Source organism: Parasteatoda tepidariorum, chromosome 1 (genome assembly GCF_043381705.1).
Source record: "Parasteatoda tepidariorum isolate YZ-2023 chromosome 1, CAS_Ptep_4.0, whole genome shotgun sequence".
Lineage (NCBI taxonomy): Eukaryota > Metazoa > Arthropoda > Arachnida > Araneae > Theridiidae > Parasteatoda > Parasteatoda tepidariorum.
In genome coordinates, this window is record NC_092204.1 from 60,650,069 (window position 1) to 60,665,261 (window position 15,193).

The following is a 15,193-nucleotide window of genomic DNA, read 5'->3' on the forward strand; positions in this document are numbered from 1 at the left end:
ACGTAAAATTTGAATAAAATAGGTCGAATGATTGAGCAAGTAAAACTCAATCAAGTATTGCTTTTAAATATTCACTTCTCAAGAACTATTCTTCCGATTCTGCCCAAATTTCGAATATTGTCGTTGAAAATTTATAGTTCAAAATGAGCTAAAACTTGTATATTTTGCAATTCAAACTCTTTCAAACATTATTAAATTGTTTAGTAAATTGAATAGTAAATTGAATAGTAAAATAAGATATAATTTTAAAAAAAAAATAATAGAAAACTGCTTTATTTTCGAATAAACGAGTTTATTATATTTGTGCATCAATTTTTTAATCATTTTAATACTTTCTAAAATATATATGGCGATATATAAAAAAAAGAGAAATTAACCACTAATCAACATAAATTAACATTAAAGAGAGATCAACATTAATCGAATTTTCAACCAAGCTCCTGATCTCTTAATAAATAAAAATCTAATGTACCATAATACAGCTGCTGAATACTATATTGTCTCACAAACAAAGGTAGTTAATAATTAAAATCTTATAGTTAAAATTTAAAACAACCACAACGTATTTAAAAAAACAACCTTTATTTAATTATCTGAATTAAAATTTTCCAAAAACACAACACACAAGTATAAATTAGTACATCCTAAAACATTTAAATATATGCCACAAAACAAAATACTGAGCGTATCAAAATCACAGTCACAAAGCAAATGAAAGTTGAAATCGAAACTTCCACTCATATGGAAACGTGCAGCATAAAAACAGATTCATAAAGTTTCATTACAATATAATAATTGATGATTAAATGCTACAAAAATGCAATAAAGCTAAAAAATAAGACATTCCTGCACTTATCAATTAAAAACTCTTGACTAAAAACAACATTAGAGACTACATTAGTTTTCTTGATAATAGCTTTATAATTATGAAACAGAATGGCTCAAATTAGACAACTTCCGCTACATTTTCCTATGAGATGTATAATATTCTGAAAAGCATTTACTTTGCCAGAAAAGTAAATTAGAAACAGTAGCAGAATTTCTATAAATATTGGGACTTTTGGCAATAAAAAACTAAATAAATGTACTAAATTAAAATTTTGCTATACTAAAAAAAAAAGAAAATATATACCTAGAATGTCCCATATCCGTATCGTCGAGATTTCAGCAAGTTTGGGAAAATAGACTTTTCTTAACAATAAGTTTTTAAGGTAAACAAAGATCAAAACATGCATTATTTAATTAAAAAAAATAACGAATGGAAGATAATTAACGGTAATTCAATACCATAACGTTCTCTTGTAGTTGAAATGATCTTTGGTTAACTAAGAAGTGTTTTGTGATTTTCTTTAGTTAACTAAGATTGATATATACAGGGAATAAAAAAAGTTAGGAAACGGTCAAATATCTCAAGAAATATTCAAAAAAGTGAAAACTTTAAAGGTATTCAATGATATAGAACTCAATCTTTCACCCGCAATCCCTTAAGGCGAGGTGGTGGGAGCAGCTTTGACATTTTAAATATGAGCTTGTATATTTTATAGCAAAATTCAGATTCTCCAGGAAAAAGTAACTCTATTTGAGTCTTAGTTTCATGCATTTTGCTTCACAGATGGCGCTGTAACCAAGAAAAATTAAATAGGGTACAAGCTGTTTAAAATGGCAAATTTCAAAATCCATCAAGTTAAGAAGATAAAAATAGATACGTTTAAAAAAAATTTATCTTTTTTTTTTGGACAAAAAAATACCGAATTTTAATTTATTTATTTAGCAATCTGATAGGTCTCTAGTTACCAACATTTTAAACAGTTTGCAGCCTATTTTAATTTTCTCCGTTACAGCGGCACCTGTAAAGCAAAATGCATAAACCTACAACTAAAATAAAGTTACTTTTTCTTGGAGAATTCGAATCTGGAATAAGAAAAAGGGGTTCATATTTAAGATTTCAAAGCTGTCCCCAGCCCCACAAGGGGATGGGGGTGAAAGATAGAGTTTAGATCAATTCTTGAAGTAAATTTAATAAGCAATGAACAGAATTGTGAGTAGAGTTTTTAATGGAAACATTTATAATTTAAAGGGAAACAAAGAGCGTCTCATAATATTCTTTTCTGATAGTAAAAAAAAAATTTTTTTTTTACTAATTCCTTTTTTAACGCATTGCAAATAAATAAATAAATAAAGATGAAAAGAAATGTATGCATTTTGTTTGTTAAAAAAGTGGGAAAAAATAGTCAAATAGATGTTTATAAACCAACATCCGGATATGGAACTTAGTAGTATATAATATAAAAATGCATTTTATATAATTTGAAATGAACAAAGCTTCTAACTTTTAGAAGACTTATTTATTCAATGACAGTAGCATACAATTCCATTTTATTTAAATATCAAAGTTTTATTTGTTAAGTTGTTAATTAGTTATAAAGTTGTTAATTTATTCAAAACAGATTAATGATAGTAAAAAGTTTATTTGACTTTTTACATTGTACCTACTCAAATAAATTATAGTATTGTAATGTATGTTCATAACGAAAGAAATGTTTTTACTTGCCCATATATAGCCATGTATAATATGTTATTTTATTTACTATTAGGTATTGTTATTTAAAAAAAATTTAAATAAATAATTTTTTGTAATAAATAGAATTTACTGTTTTTAAAATCGAAGAAATATCATGATGTGCAAATGTCAACATGTGAAAGATTATTTCATCATTACTGTAATGAAAAACAAAATTGCGTTGATGCTGAAAATTTCCACATTAATAGCCATCAACATATAAACAGCGCAGTTGTAAACATGTTGATGACGATCTTTCAAATTATGATGATTAGATTATGACAACAAGAAGACCTCAAAGGAAATCATAGAGAAATTTGAATAATTTGCAGTCATTGTATACTTGTAACTTTTTGATTTCCCACTTTATTCCATGAGCATATTAAAATTAATTGCAAAATTTAATCTTCATGATTATTTCTTCTACACTCTGAGGAGTTATTCGATGAATCCATGCTATCACGATCACGTATTGATGCTTGTAAGGCGATTGGACTCATCCACTCTTGAGGCAAACATTGTTGTAAAAAAGGAATACAAGAACTAAAGTAAGCTAATCTATTCACCCAAGATGGAATATCTTGCCCACAAAGTATCTGTAGGAAAATCAAATTAAAAACCAAACTTTAATTTAATATCGTTAATTCATATATAAAACCTGTTAATCAGTAAACAAATGAGGTTGAAATTAAGTTAAAAATCAAAGTTTAAAAAATTAACAAAATACTTTTTTAATAAAAAAAAACATAAAGGTAAAAAAAATACTTAGCAACCTATATATTTTAATAATGAACATTAAAATTAGGGTGATTAGAACAATGCAAAACAATTTTTATGATTAAATTATCCCATAGAAAATCATATTGAAATTTGAATAATTTGCAGCCAATGGTATAAACTTTTTGGTTAGAATATTTAATAATAATAGGAAATTTAATCTTCGTGTTTGTTTCTTGTAGACTCGGAGGAGTTATTTGGTGAATCCATGCTATCATGTATTGATGCTTGCAAGACAATTGATCTCATCCATTCTTGAGGCAAACATTGTTGTATAAACGGAATGCAAGAGCTAAAGTAAGCTACTCTATTCACCCAAGATGGAATATCTTGCCCACAAAGTATCTACAGAAAAATAAAATTAAAAACCGAAATTTAATTTAAGATAACAAGTTCAAAGAAAGAGCCTGTTACAAGTAAGTTAATTTTAAGAAGGATTAAAAAAAGGGGTTGTAACACAAAAATAAATAAGATCTCCGGCAATGTTTGATTACTGAAATCTGTCTTTTTTTTGTGATTTGGTAAAGTGATCAATTAACACAAGATGGCAACTAAATATTGCTACATTCAATATAATTCAAACTTATTTTACTGTTCAAGAAATTTCTTATCCACTTGTTTATTCAAGTGCTAACTTTTAAATACTTCAGACTGTTCATTTTTAGATATTTAATCTAAAATTATAAAGATGATTAAAACAAAAAAATAAGATGATTTAACAAATTTTGATCTTTAAAATTTTAGAGCAGTTAAAATTTCCTGGTTTAAATGGAAGTTAAATCCTACATTTATTAAATCAAATGAACAGGCTAAAAGCAATGGTAAAATAATTAGGAGAAATTCTTAATGTTACTTGCATAAAAAGAACTCCAAAAATGTATTATTAACTTATAGTTAATTATTACTATCACGATATGAAACTGATATAACCTTCAAAAAACCCAACTGTGATCATTGTTTTCAAAGATTAAAAAGAAACATAAAATTATATTATTTGCAATCCGTTATTTGATTTTAATCCTTTGTCTACATTAAAGAGCCAGACACTTAATCGCAATTTTAGACCAAGAATGAATATCATAACTCAGACTCAAAGTCACAGTTCAGGCCAAAAATAAATATGAATCAAGAGTCTATTACTGACCATATAATTTCAATTGATTTATTCCTTCTGAACATAATATTTCATTTCTAAGAAGTAAGGTATCTGGAATGTTAATTACCAGCTATAATATTTTTTATTGAAAATAATTAAGCTTTGGTTAAAGGAAATTTATTAAAAAAAATACATTCTTAAATATGTCAAAAATCAAATAAACATGCTAAAACATTCATTAAATAATCCCAAGAAAATGAAGTGGTAAGACATTACATGTTTAAAAAACTCCATTGCTTCAAAAATGTACAGATAGAAGATAACAATCCACATGTTTTAAGCGCTCAAAAATAGGCACCCATTTTAAAGATTTGCCAAATGCGAATGATAAGAGACAAAAGTGATTTCAATTGTAAAATGTAAAGTTGCCAATGAAAAAAGTGAGAAACAAAACTAGAGAATCCTCAGAAGCTGAGTAAAAAACTCAGTAACCTTTTATTCCCTCTTGGCTACTGAGGTTTTCCTAGTTTTGTTTCCATTTTTATCTTCCATTTTTTTATTGACAACTTTACATTTTACATTTAAAATCACTTTTCTTTCTTCTCATTCGTATCTTTCAAATCTTAAGATGGAGACCTATTTTTGAGGGCTTGTAAAATGTCGACTGTTATTTCCATTAAGTAAATTTTTGAAGCAAATTAAATTTTTTTAATCAGGTAATGCTAAAATGTTATTAAAAGCTATTTTCTATTTTGTACGAAAAAAGGTGGAAAGGTAGCAACAGTCTGGTTAGCCTACATGCATGTATGTTTCTCCTAAAAAATATCTAAGTATAAGTATATTTATCTAAGTATTAATTATACTTATATTTTATCTATTGTACAGATGGTTGTTTATTGAATATATATAACAGATGTCTGGAATAATAAAATTCAGTCACTAAGTTTTATCTTTGAAAAAATTATTAAAATTCTTTATTTTCTGAAGTTTCCATATTGATTAAATTGATTTATTGATGATGCATAATAAAAAACAGCTATATACCCCTAACAAGTACTAACCATAAAATTACATCGTGCAAAAAATCTGGGTTTGAAAACTAGGGTTAAAATTGAAAAGTATAGTAAGTAAAAAAAAAAACTATTATATACTATTAAGGAAAAATTGTCTTCAAACAATCACAAAATGGATTTTCAAAGCAATTGGGATACAGGCCAAAGAAGAGTTTTTTTGAGTCTGTGTATCTAGTTTCAAATTTTCTCAGAAAATAAAATTTAAATCACTAATTAGTGAAAAAATTTATTTATTATTTTCCAAATACATAATGTAATTTTTATACTTATCTCAACGAGTTTTTGAATTAATAATATTCTTATACATTTCTTATAAACTCATTATATGTAAAAGAGTTTGCCATGACATAAAAAAACAGACATATCAACTTGATAAACATAACAGAAGTGTATATTTTGATTCATTAGAGCAGAAGTTTTTTTTATTTTTTTTATTGAAAGTATCATATTTGTTATATTCAAAAATGCAATGTATTTTGGGAAAGAAAATTTATTTTAAGTGCAACATCAGAGTGAAAAATTTGAGAAACACTAAAATTGAGTTATGGATTAGAAGTAATGTAAAATTTAAAAAAAAAAAAAATCTTTTTAATATTGCTGGTATTAAAAAATGAAATAAAAAGATCAAATTGTTAAATTCAATCAATGAGTAAAAATTTATTGAAATTAAATAACGCTAGCAAATCTCAGCCTCTCTTAATGAGACTAATTTTTTTTTTTTTTCAAATATAAAATAATAAAGAGTTTAACGAAAAGGTTAACAAACAACATTGTACTTATTTCGTTACCTCCAATTTGATATTACTTTGTTAGAGCATAATTTCCCAGGCTAGACAGTTAGATGAAAAAGAAAAAAGAGGCTTTAATTGCTATTAGCGATAAATTATAGTTCAAAACTTTCAGAAAGCACATAAGACAAAAAAAAAATTTCTGATTATTCAACAACAATAAGTTATAAAAGTTTTTGAAACATACAATATGCAATATCATACCGTAGTTAATCGTCCACAAAAATTATTGCAATTCTTATTCATTAAATGATAGCCATCTCCTTTGAATTCTTTTCCCAGCTCTTCAATTACACGACGAACTTCTCTTTCAGTAAACTCTGTATAACCAATCAGTATGGCTTCCCTAACAATAGAATTAGTTTTCATTAATAAACAATATGCAAAATTTTTGTATCTATTATCACAAAATTTCAAATATCACAAAATTATTTCTATTATCACAAAAACCAAATGTGGTTGATTTTTATTAATAAATCCCAAAAATTTTTTCTAATACTAGTCGAATGAAACATTATAAAAAATCACAAATGTAATACATACATGACTGAAGAAGATCAAAATAGCAACTTTTTAATTTTTAACATGGTAACTTAGTTAATTTTCTTCTAAAGTTAAACATTCACATAAATACGTTTTTTATTTCTGAAATTGATGAAATGCATTCAGCTTTTTTTTTAATAATCTAATTTTAAATTTCCATATATCACATCAATAGAAAATATGTTATAGTAAAGTAAATTTCCTCATTAACTGCAAAATTAAATGATACAATAACCAGAGGTAAATAAAAACTGCAGAGATAAATGGCTAAAAAATATAACTTGTATTGCCATGTTGGAACTTATCTTATTTGTTGTTGGCATTCATTTCTTAAATATGTTATCACTGAAAAAAAATCTCTTTAAAATTAACAATAAAAAAGTAATAAACACATTATAAAAAATCCTATTATATTAGAATATTAGGGGACAAAAATAAATAAGATATAAATAGTTATAATATTGAAAATGTTAACAGAGCCATATCAATCATTCCATCAGCCTATTTAGCCTACACCCACAACTTCATTGTTAAATAAATATCTAATTTAATATAATTAGAATAATCTAAGTAGTCATAACATACTTTATTGAGATACAAAGGTATTTTACATTAACTTTCTTCAAACATATGAAAATGTATCATTTACTTTCTACCAATTAACAAATAAAAGAAAATAAATTAACTAAGCTGCATTCTTATAATGTTCCCCCACATCATTAAGGTTCTTTTCAATGCTCAAAAGAAATAGAAATTTAGTACCTAATCAATATCCTGTAGATATAATTAATAAAGTGTAATAATTTAACAGACCTGAATTTAAAATGATCACCTAGGTCACCAGCATCTCGAGGAACTATTTCAAATATCCCAGAAAAATTAAAGGGATGGCCTCCATATGCAAATTCTGAAAAGAGAGTGAAAATTTTGAGAAAAAACTATGGATTTTTTTCCAGCCAAATTACATACCTACTGAAAAGTAATAACTTTATAAGATTTTATTTTTCATGAAAAACGGGAATATTACAAATTTAAATTTATTGAATTATTACTTTGAGTACTTAAGTCTCTCTAACATGTGCATTGAGAAAAGGGACTTTTGATGTACGATTTCAATGATCATCCGAGTCTTGTTATAATTCATTTTATTAATATATTAATTAGATTTGTCTTACTATCTATAGTGCTTAGAGTTTCAAAAATGTTTATCATTGTTTTGCTGTTTTAGGTAACGGTAAAGCCTATTGGTAATTTTATTTTATTTATAAATCAGTTAATGCACCTGAAAAATATTTTTTTATCATTTTTTTAAAATTATTTCTATTAGTAAACAAAATTTTATCTAAAATAATAAATTTAATCTGATTACAAAATTCTATATAATATTAGTACCTACTTAAAAAAGTGAAAATTTAAAAGTGATTTTCATAGGGACCATCTAATTATAAAATAAATAAATAAATCATCGGAATACTACTCAGAGTATCTAAGTCTAGAATTAGGAAAAATGAGTTAATGAAATGCTTGTCACTTTTGGGGGGGGGGGTGGAGAAAGGAAAAGTCAAAGGTGAAGCTATTCATATAGACTCAGATTTTTTCCCCAAGAAAGATAAAAGGCAATTCAACAACTTTAATACATTAATTTACATTTTTAATCCTTAGCTTGGTGACTATTGGTAGTTACATCCAAAAAATATATAATGTTTTTCATGGAAATAGCAAGAAATTTTCATGCAAAACTTTGATAGTTATTTTCCTTAAAAATACTGAAGAAAGAACAAATATAAAAATGAGCTTGAAGAAGAAAATAGCAATACATATTCTCTCTCTCTCTTGATATATATAATTTTTTTTTTAATAAAACGGTATTTAAACATTTTTTCCTTTAATTACTAACATTAAAAGATGAAAGACACTTTTAAAGTGAAAGAAAATTCAAATATATATGTAATATTTTAAAATATAAGAAACAAAAAAAAAAATTTATAGAATATCTCTATAAATTTTTAAAAGTTTTTTAAGTGAAGACCTAGCTTCTTTAACTGAAACTAAATTTGTAAAATCAATAAACTTCTAAGAGATGTAAAAAAAAAACGTTTCAAGATATGCATCAAAATAGATGGTAAAATTGTATAAGAAAAAAATCCATCTTAAGTTACTTTTTGTTAAAGGAGCAAGAATTTCTACTTCACTCATTAAATTTCTTAAAAAATAACATGGGTAGAAACAAGTTTTGTAACTAAAGAAAGCAAGCAAGAAATTCTAGGTCAAATAATAATAAGTTAACTTTTATTTTGTAAAATAATCTGTTCTGTTTAATAGAACCAAAAAGTTCTTACGTCGTGAGCTGCCCTTTTTTTTCAGCTTGTAATTTTTAAAACACTCACTATTTCTCATACAATTTAGACAACATTACAAAACATCCTCTACCTTCCTACATTCCAAAAACCATGCAAACCTCATGAGCCACCTGAGGGAAAAGATTCCTAAAAGACTATACAACACAAGTTTTCCTCCAGGTATAATATGGTTCACATGGACTTAAGAATACAAAAAAGTAAAGGATGATCTAGAATGGCGTTAAGAATGTGAGGCAAACGCTACAAGATTTTTAAAACCCCAAATTGGAACAAGGTACCAGTTCATTGCCTAAAATAAATTCATAACTATATGCAAAAATAAAGAGCAAAAACTGTTAAAAAATTAAACGGAATATCCCATTAAGTAATATATTTAAGTTATAAATATATTCTGTTCTCTGCATAATTGAAAGACATTTTTATATCCTTATTAAAATTTAAAAACATTATTTTAAGAAATAATTAAAGTAAATGAAAACAATTTTATGGCAACATACCAATATCATGAACTTCAACTCCTGAATGAAACACACCGATTCCTAAAGGTGCTGTATAGTCATTTGTCCAGTACTGAAATAATTTAATCAAATTTAATCAATCCAGTACTGAAAAACAAAGTAGATATATTTTGCTATTATGAAATTTTTTCATTAAATCAATATTAATCTACATAATGAAAATAAAAAGAAATTAATAAACAAAATTTCTACTAAAAATGTAATGTTTTAAAAATGAATTCAAGAATAAGAACGTTAATCCATGAAGATCAAGGGAGAAGAATGATTTATGCCCATTTTTCACAAAAATAATGATTTTTCTAACCATTTGTTGCATTTTCAGGACTACTAGGTTTCAACAAATCAATACTTTAAAAAATTAGTTTTCTTTGAGAGTTATTATACAATGAGGGTGGGCAATGCTGAGGAAAATGGTTCCAGACTGCCTTGAAATTTGTTTTTCTCAGAATGAATTCATACACATAAACCGTTCTTCTCCATTGATCTTCACATATTGTCAAAAATACTCTAGAATACTTTTCATTACATTAAAAATTAGAAAAAATAAAATTTTAATTAATTTTCAGAAAAAAAATTTATAAATAAATTAAAATTAAGAAAAAAAAGGAATAAAAAAAAATTAAGGGCAGTTAGTAATGTGGAAATGATTTTTTGTCTGTAACTAACTATACTTTGTTCAGTGAGCACTGAAAGCGAAGATAAACAAAGCTATCTGACACTTGACATAACCTTAGGCTGATTCACACCAAGGTTATGACAAACAACATTAATCTGGCTATTGGTCAATAAGGAAAGAATCAACAATTCACCAATGAACTAGCAGAAGCAGGTAATGTTAGCAATAAATGGAAAACCTTTACGCTTGTTTCCACTATCAATTTTCACTGTAAGTATAATACAGAGATCTCTCTACAAATATAAAAGGGCAAGGTGATTTTTAAAAAACAAGGGCACGTTCACTATTAAAGGACACTAATATCGCTAATTATATTAACTATATCTAGCCAGATTGTTGCCTTTAAAGCCAAATTAGAAATACTAAAATAAATTTGAAATACTTAAATAATTTGCAATAGTTATGGTAATCTGAAGTTTCAGGTTTCTGTGCTACTGCATTCTCTTTTCTAATAATTGCTTTATGTAAAATTTCAGATAGAAAAACAAAAGACTAAGTATTTTATTTTATAACCCTCATAAAATGGTAGACCCAATTTTGAGTTTACAACTTCCAACCAACTCCCTAGCCTTGTAATTTTGAACCCAATCCAGAAGACAAGGGAACTCCAGGATCAAGTATTGTGAGTAATTTTTCTCTTGTGGAGAACTTTTTGATAGATTTAGTCCACTTTTGCCTTACATGGCGAAGGAAACTGCGAAAACCTTTGGTTAACTTGAAACAGTTAGCCCGATGGCAAAGAGATTCTAACCCATGTACCAATCTAAAACGTTGGATAATTCATGACAGCACTGTGGTTGGTGCAAACTGGGCACGGAATTCATAACAACCAGCCATTGAGGGGATTTGAATCGGGTTCACCTCGTTAGGAGGCTAATGCTCTATCCCCTCAGTCACCACAGTGCAGTCCTTAAATATTTTATTTTATAATCATCGTGGAACAGCTGACCAAATTTTCAATTTATGACTACCAGTGTTCAATTCCGGCCTGCGAGAATTTAAAAGATAAAACATCACAGAAGGAAACCAACTTGATGGGTAGAAACTATTAGCAACGTTTAAAAATTTCAACATTCTACATATTTTCGTTTTTAAATTTCTATAAGTTTAGAATTTCTTTGGCACCTTACCATTTGTGGTTGGCAAAATTAGGTACTGACATAGAAATATCCATATTTTTTCAATAATAAATATTTGGACCGTTTCAGGAAGGAGGGAGTATAAAAAGATGTTAGAGTTATTATTGCAAAAAGTAGCTAATATAAGTACTTAGATAATCGACTTATTGTAACTATATAAATACCTCACAACTTAATATATGTCATGTTAAATATAGAAAAATTATTAATGCTTAAAAAACATTTGATTAATCGTGTTTCTAAATTAATTTAAATAACTTCAACTATTTCTAACCCTGTATTATTTTAAAATACCATAATTCAGTTTAAATGAAGTTTAAGAAATAGAAATTAATACCACTATGTTTACATAAGTATAATCCCGCGTGCAGAAGCAAAGTTAGTTATACGGAAAAAAAACTGTTTGATTAAATTGAATAATCAGCAACTGAATAATAACATTTATACTTAAAAATTGCAAGCATTTCTATTTTTCGAAATGAACTGCACTCGTACATATGGAAATTGAAAATTCCCAAAGTTCTCAAAAAATAATGCACAAAATATTAAGCAATATAATTATAGTACATACCATATCGTACACGTTTAATATTACTGGACTGCTAGGCATTCTACTCAAGCAATGAAAAAAAAATGGATTACAAGGTTGTCAGCATAAGAATGTATTATTTTTGATAAGAAATTAATAAATTATTGGCAAATAAAAAATATTTTAATCTATAGCCTCATAAAGACGATAAATGATACTAATCATTTTATACATTAATTTATAAAAGTTTATAAAAGAACAAACTAAAATATCGTGAACATTAGAAGTTCAAAGTCGTACAAAAACCCATCAAAATGTCAACAATAAACAAAAACTACATGTGTTGTTGCCAATAAAATTTTATATCTAACTTTTATTTAATCTCAAACCACATAGCAAATTTTGTACAGATGGCGCTAAAATCTTTAAAAAACAGATGCCAAAGATGAATGCAATGCATGCATAAAAGATTTTTTAACTTTAATTAATCTCATCAATAAACCACATTAATGGAGATTAATTTCATGAACTTTCATAGAATAAAATATAATTAGCTTCATGCAATTAACATGAGCATTATTGAATTAATAATATCACATTTTATTTATAATTAGTTGTTGTAAATAACACTTAAAAGTATTAATGAAAAATGCATTTTTCGAAAGTTATATTCTAACAAAAAATTAAATTTGAATCATTAATTAATTTATAATTAATTAATAAACTAATTTGTGATTAATTAACAAATAATTAATTTGGATTTATTTATAAAATAATGTATTAAATTTGTGAATTAATAGAGTATCTTTAGAGTTAAATAATACATTTTAATTAAATAAAATATGTGTTCGATTGAATTCCTTTGTAGTCGCTTAACACAATAGTCATAATTATAAATTGTTTTACTGTTCATTAAAATAAAGAAAAATTGTACCGTGCATGTTTTGAATGGTATTGCTTCGTTGATTCCAGATACTCCAACTAAATAAATAAAAAAATGTGGAATTGATTTATTAACAATTTATCTTGTACTTGAGTGAGTTTTGAAACCTAACAAAAATAAAACATTATCACTAAATCAAAATATATACATTTATTTGACTTTTACAGATCCAAAACTATTGAATGGGTAGTCACGTATATCCGAAGGTTCAGTAAATATTGGAGAAATAAAGTGTCAATAGGATGGTTATTTTTGAGGTATTGGATATTGCTTCGTCATCGCTAGTTTGATATTGGATATAGCTTAAATAAACTCAAAAGCTGAAGTTTTGGAGTTGTCTCTACGCTTTTGCGTCTGCAAGACACAAGTTGTTTCCCACAACCTTTTCCACTTCTTTTTTGAAATTTGACCAATGGTTCAAGCAAAACAGATATTCAAGAATGCCAGACTAATTTTTCAAACAGAAAACAAAATTTAGCAAATTTTATTAAAAATTTAAACAATTAGATATTGCAATGAATTTTTATAAAAAATATTGATGTTAAAAACGTTAATAATAACTTTCACTTTGGCCTAATAGCAAAATTTTTAAAGCAAATTTTTTTTATGTTGTTGAACAGTAATGAAAATTGTGTTATTATATAAATAAGAACTTGATCTTATTTTACAAATTGCTAATTTATTCGTCCTAAATAATGCAATATCACATTATAGGTAGTAAATTTAATTCATTACTATTTTCATAGTTGTTGTTGGTTGTTGTTAATTTACGTCGCACTAGAGCTGCACAATGGGCTATTGGCGACGGTCTGGGAAACATCCCGGAGGATGATCCGAAGACATGTGATCCTCTGCGGAGGGGATGGCACCTCCGCTTCGGTAGCCCGACGACCTGCGCGCGAAGTCGAGCACTTTACGGTAGCACAGTTTAACGAGGACCAATACCGCACACCCTCGGTCCCTACGCAGACTGATCCAAGTGGTCACCCACCCGCACACTGACCGCAGTCAGTGATGCTTGACTTCGGTGATCTGCTGGGAACCGTGTCTTAACGATCAGTCCACTGCGGGACCTATTTTCTTAGAATAAATGCCATGAACCCTATTTGTAAAAACTGATTAAAATATTATTGATATTTACATAAAAACCCCAGAAGAATTTTTTAAAACTTTGTTTTAAGTTGCTACATTGTCAAAGTGAAATTTCCGCTGTCTCACCCATGTGTGAAATAGATAAACAATGTAAAGGCATTGAACCAAAAAGATAAAACTGTAACTAATATAAAGAACTAATTGCTTGTGAAAAAAAAATTCTGAAGAGGTCAGATATAATGGAGAAAGGCCATCTTAGTAATAAAGATAAGACTGCAACCATAGATAGTAAAAGATAATGATAACTTTTATAGATTCTTCTGAGAAGTAACGGAATTCATTTCAGAGAATGATGCTTTGATACAAGCTATATAAATAATTTATTAAAAACTACTTGTTTTAAGTTAAAAGTTTCTCAAAATTTGTGCATTATTAAAAAATTGCATTATATACATATAGTTCTAATCAAATTTGAAAAATAAAAGGATTTTAAGTACAAAATCTAAGTTTTCTAGTGATGGTTCCAGTTGGAATAGGAAATAATTTGATATACTAGACTTATTAAAAATAATACGATTTAGAGATTATTAAGTTTAAACACAGAAGCACAGCAATTATACACAAAAACTATGATATAATATCACCACTTATTATTTTACCATTTAATATGGAATTAAAGTAATATATTCTAAGTATTAATTACATGCCCTTTTCTCCCTGTGTCGAGCTAATCCAATGTCGCAAGTGCAATGATGAGCCAACTCGTTACCAGTCAGCTGTGTTTGGGCATGAAAAGACAATTTAACACATCATCTGTCAATGATTTAAAGTGTCAAAGTAATATAAAAAATGTTCTAAAAATGCTTCCGGAAGATTATAAAAAATGCGAATGAAAAATATATATGCCAGCATTTATGTTAGCTTACTAACTTCACAGAAAAATTAAAAAATTGAAATTGATAATTATCTAGTGATGCATAACAATATCCAGTTGTAATATATTAAGCCAATTTTGTTAAAAAAAAATCAATTTTTTCAACATATGTGCACAGAATGTTCGTTGGTTTTAGTTTCACAATTTCACGTTTAGTTTTTTTTA

General features: G+C 26.8%; 1 protein-coding gene across 2 annotated transcripts; it reads right to left on the minus strand.

Annotated features, from left to right (window-relative positions):
• Positions 1-565: 565 nt before the first annotated feature.
• Positions 566-12,404, minus strand: LOC107454182 (deubiquitinase DESI2). 2 transcript variants are annotated; one of them, XM_016071278.3, is made up of 5 exons: positions 12,102-12,404; positions 9,695-9,767; positions 7,651-7,744; positions 6,499-6,640; positions 566-3,156 (listed from the first exon to the last, which is right to left on the minus strand). In XM_016071278.3, exons 1-5 carry the CDS (start codon positions 12,138-12,140, stop codon positions 2,962-2,964), a joined length of 543 nt encoding a protein of 180 aa, XP_015926764.1. In that variant the 5' UTR covers positions 12,141-12,404; the 3' UTR covers positions 566-2,961. The 2 variants fall into 2 exon arrangements, with proteins under 2 accessions (XP_015926764.1, XP_015926765.1); XM_016071279.4 differs by having other exon boundaries at positions 566-3,682; positions 12,102-12,400.
• Positions 12,405-15,193: the final 2,789 nt, after the last annotated feature.

What these genes read in the sequence shown, in the direction of transcription:
- LOC107454182 (XM_016071278.3), bottom strand. Translation starts at nt 12,140, where the DNA reads ATGCCTAGCAGTCCAGTAATATTAAACGTGTACGATATG. An exon ending in AGTTGAAGTTCATGATATTG is followed by an intron (nt 7,745 to 9,694) that starts GTATGTTGCCAT and finishes CTCTCTTTTCAG; the next exon opens with AATTTGCATATGGAGGCCAT. An exon ending in GGTGATCATTTTAAATTCAG is followed by an intron (nt 6,641 to 7,650) that starts GTCTGTTAAATT and finishes TTCTATTGTTAG; the next exon opens with GGAAGCCATACTGATTGGTT.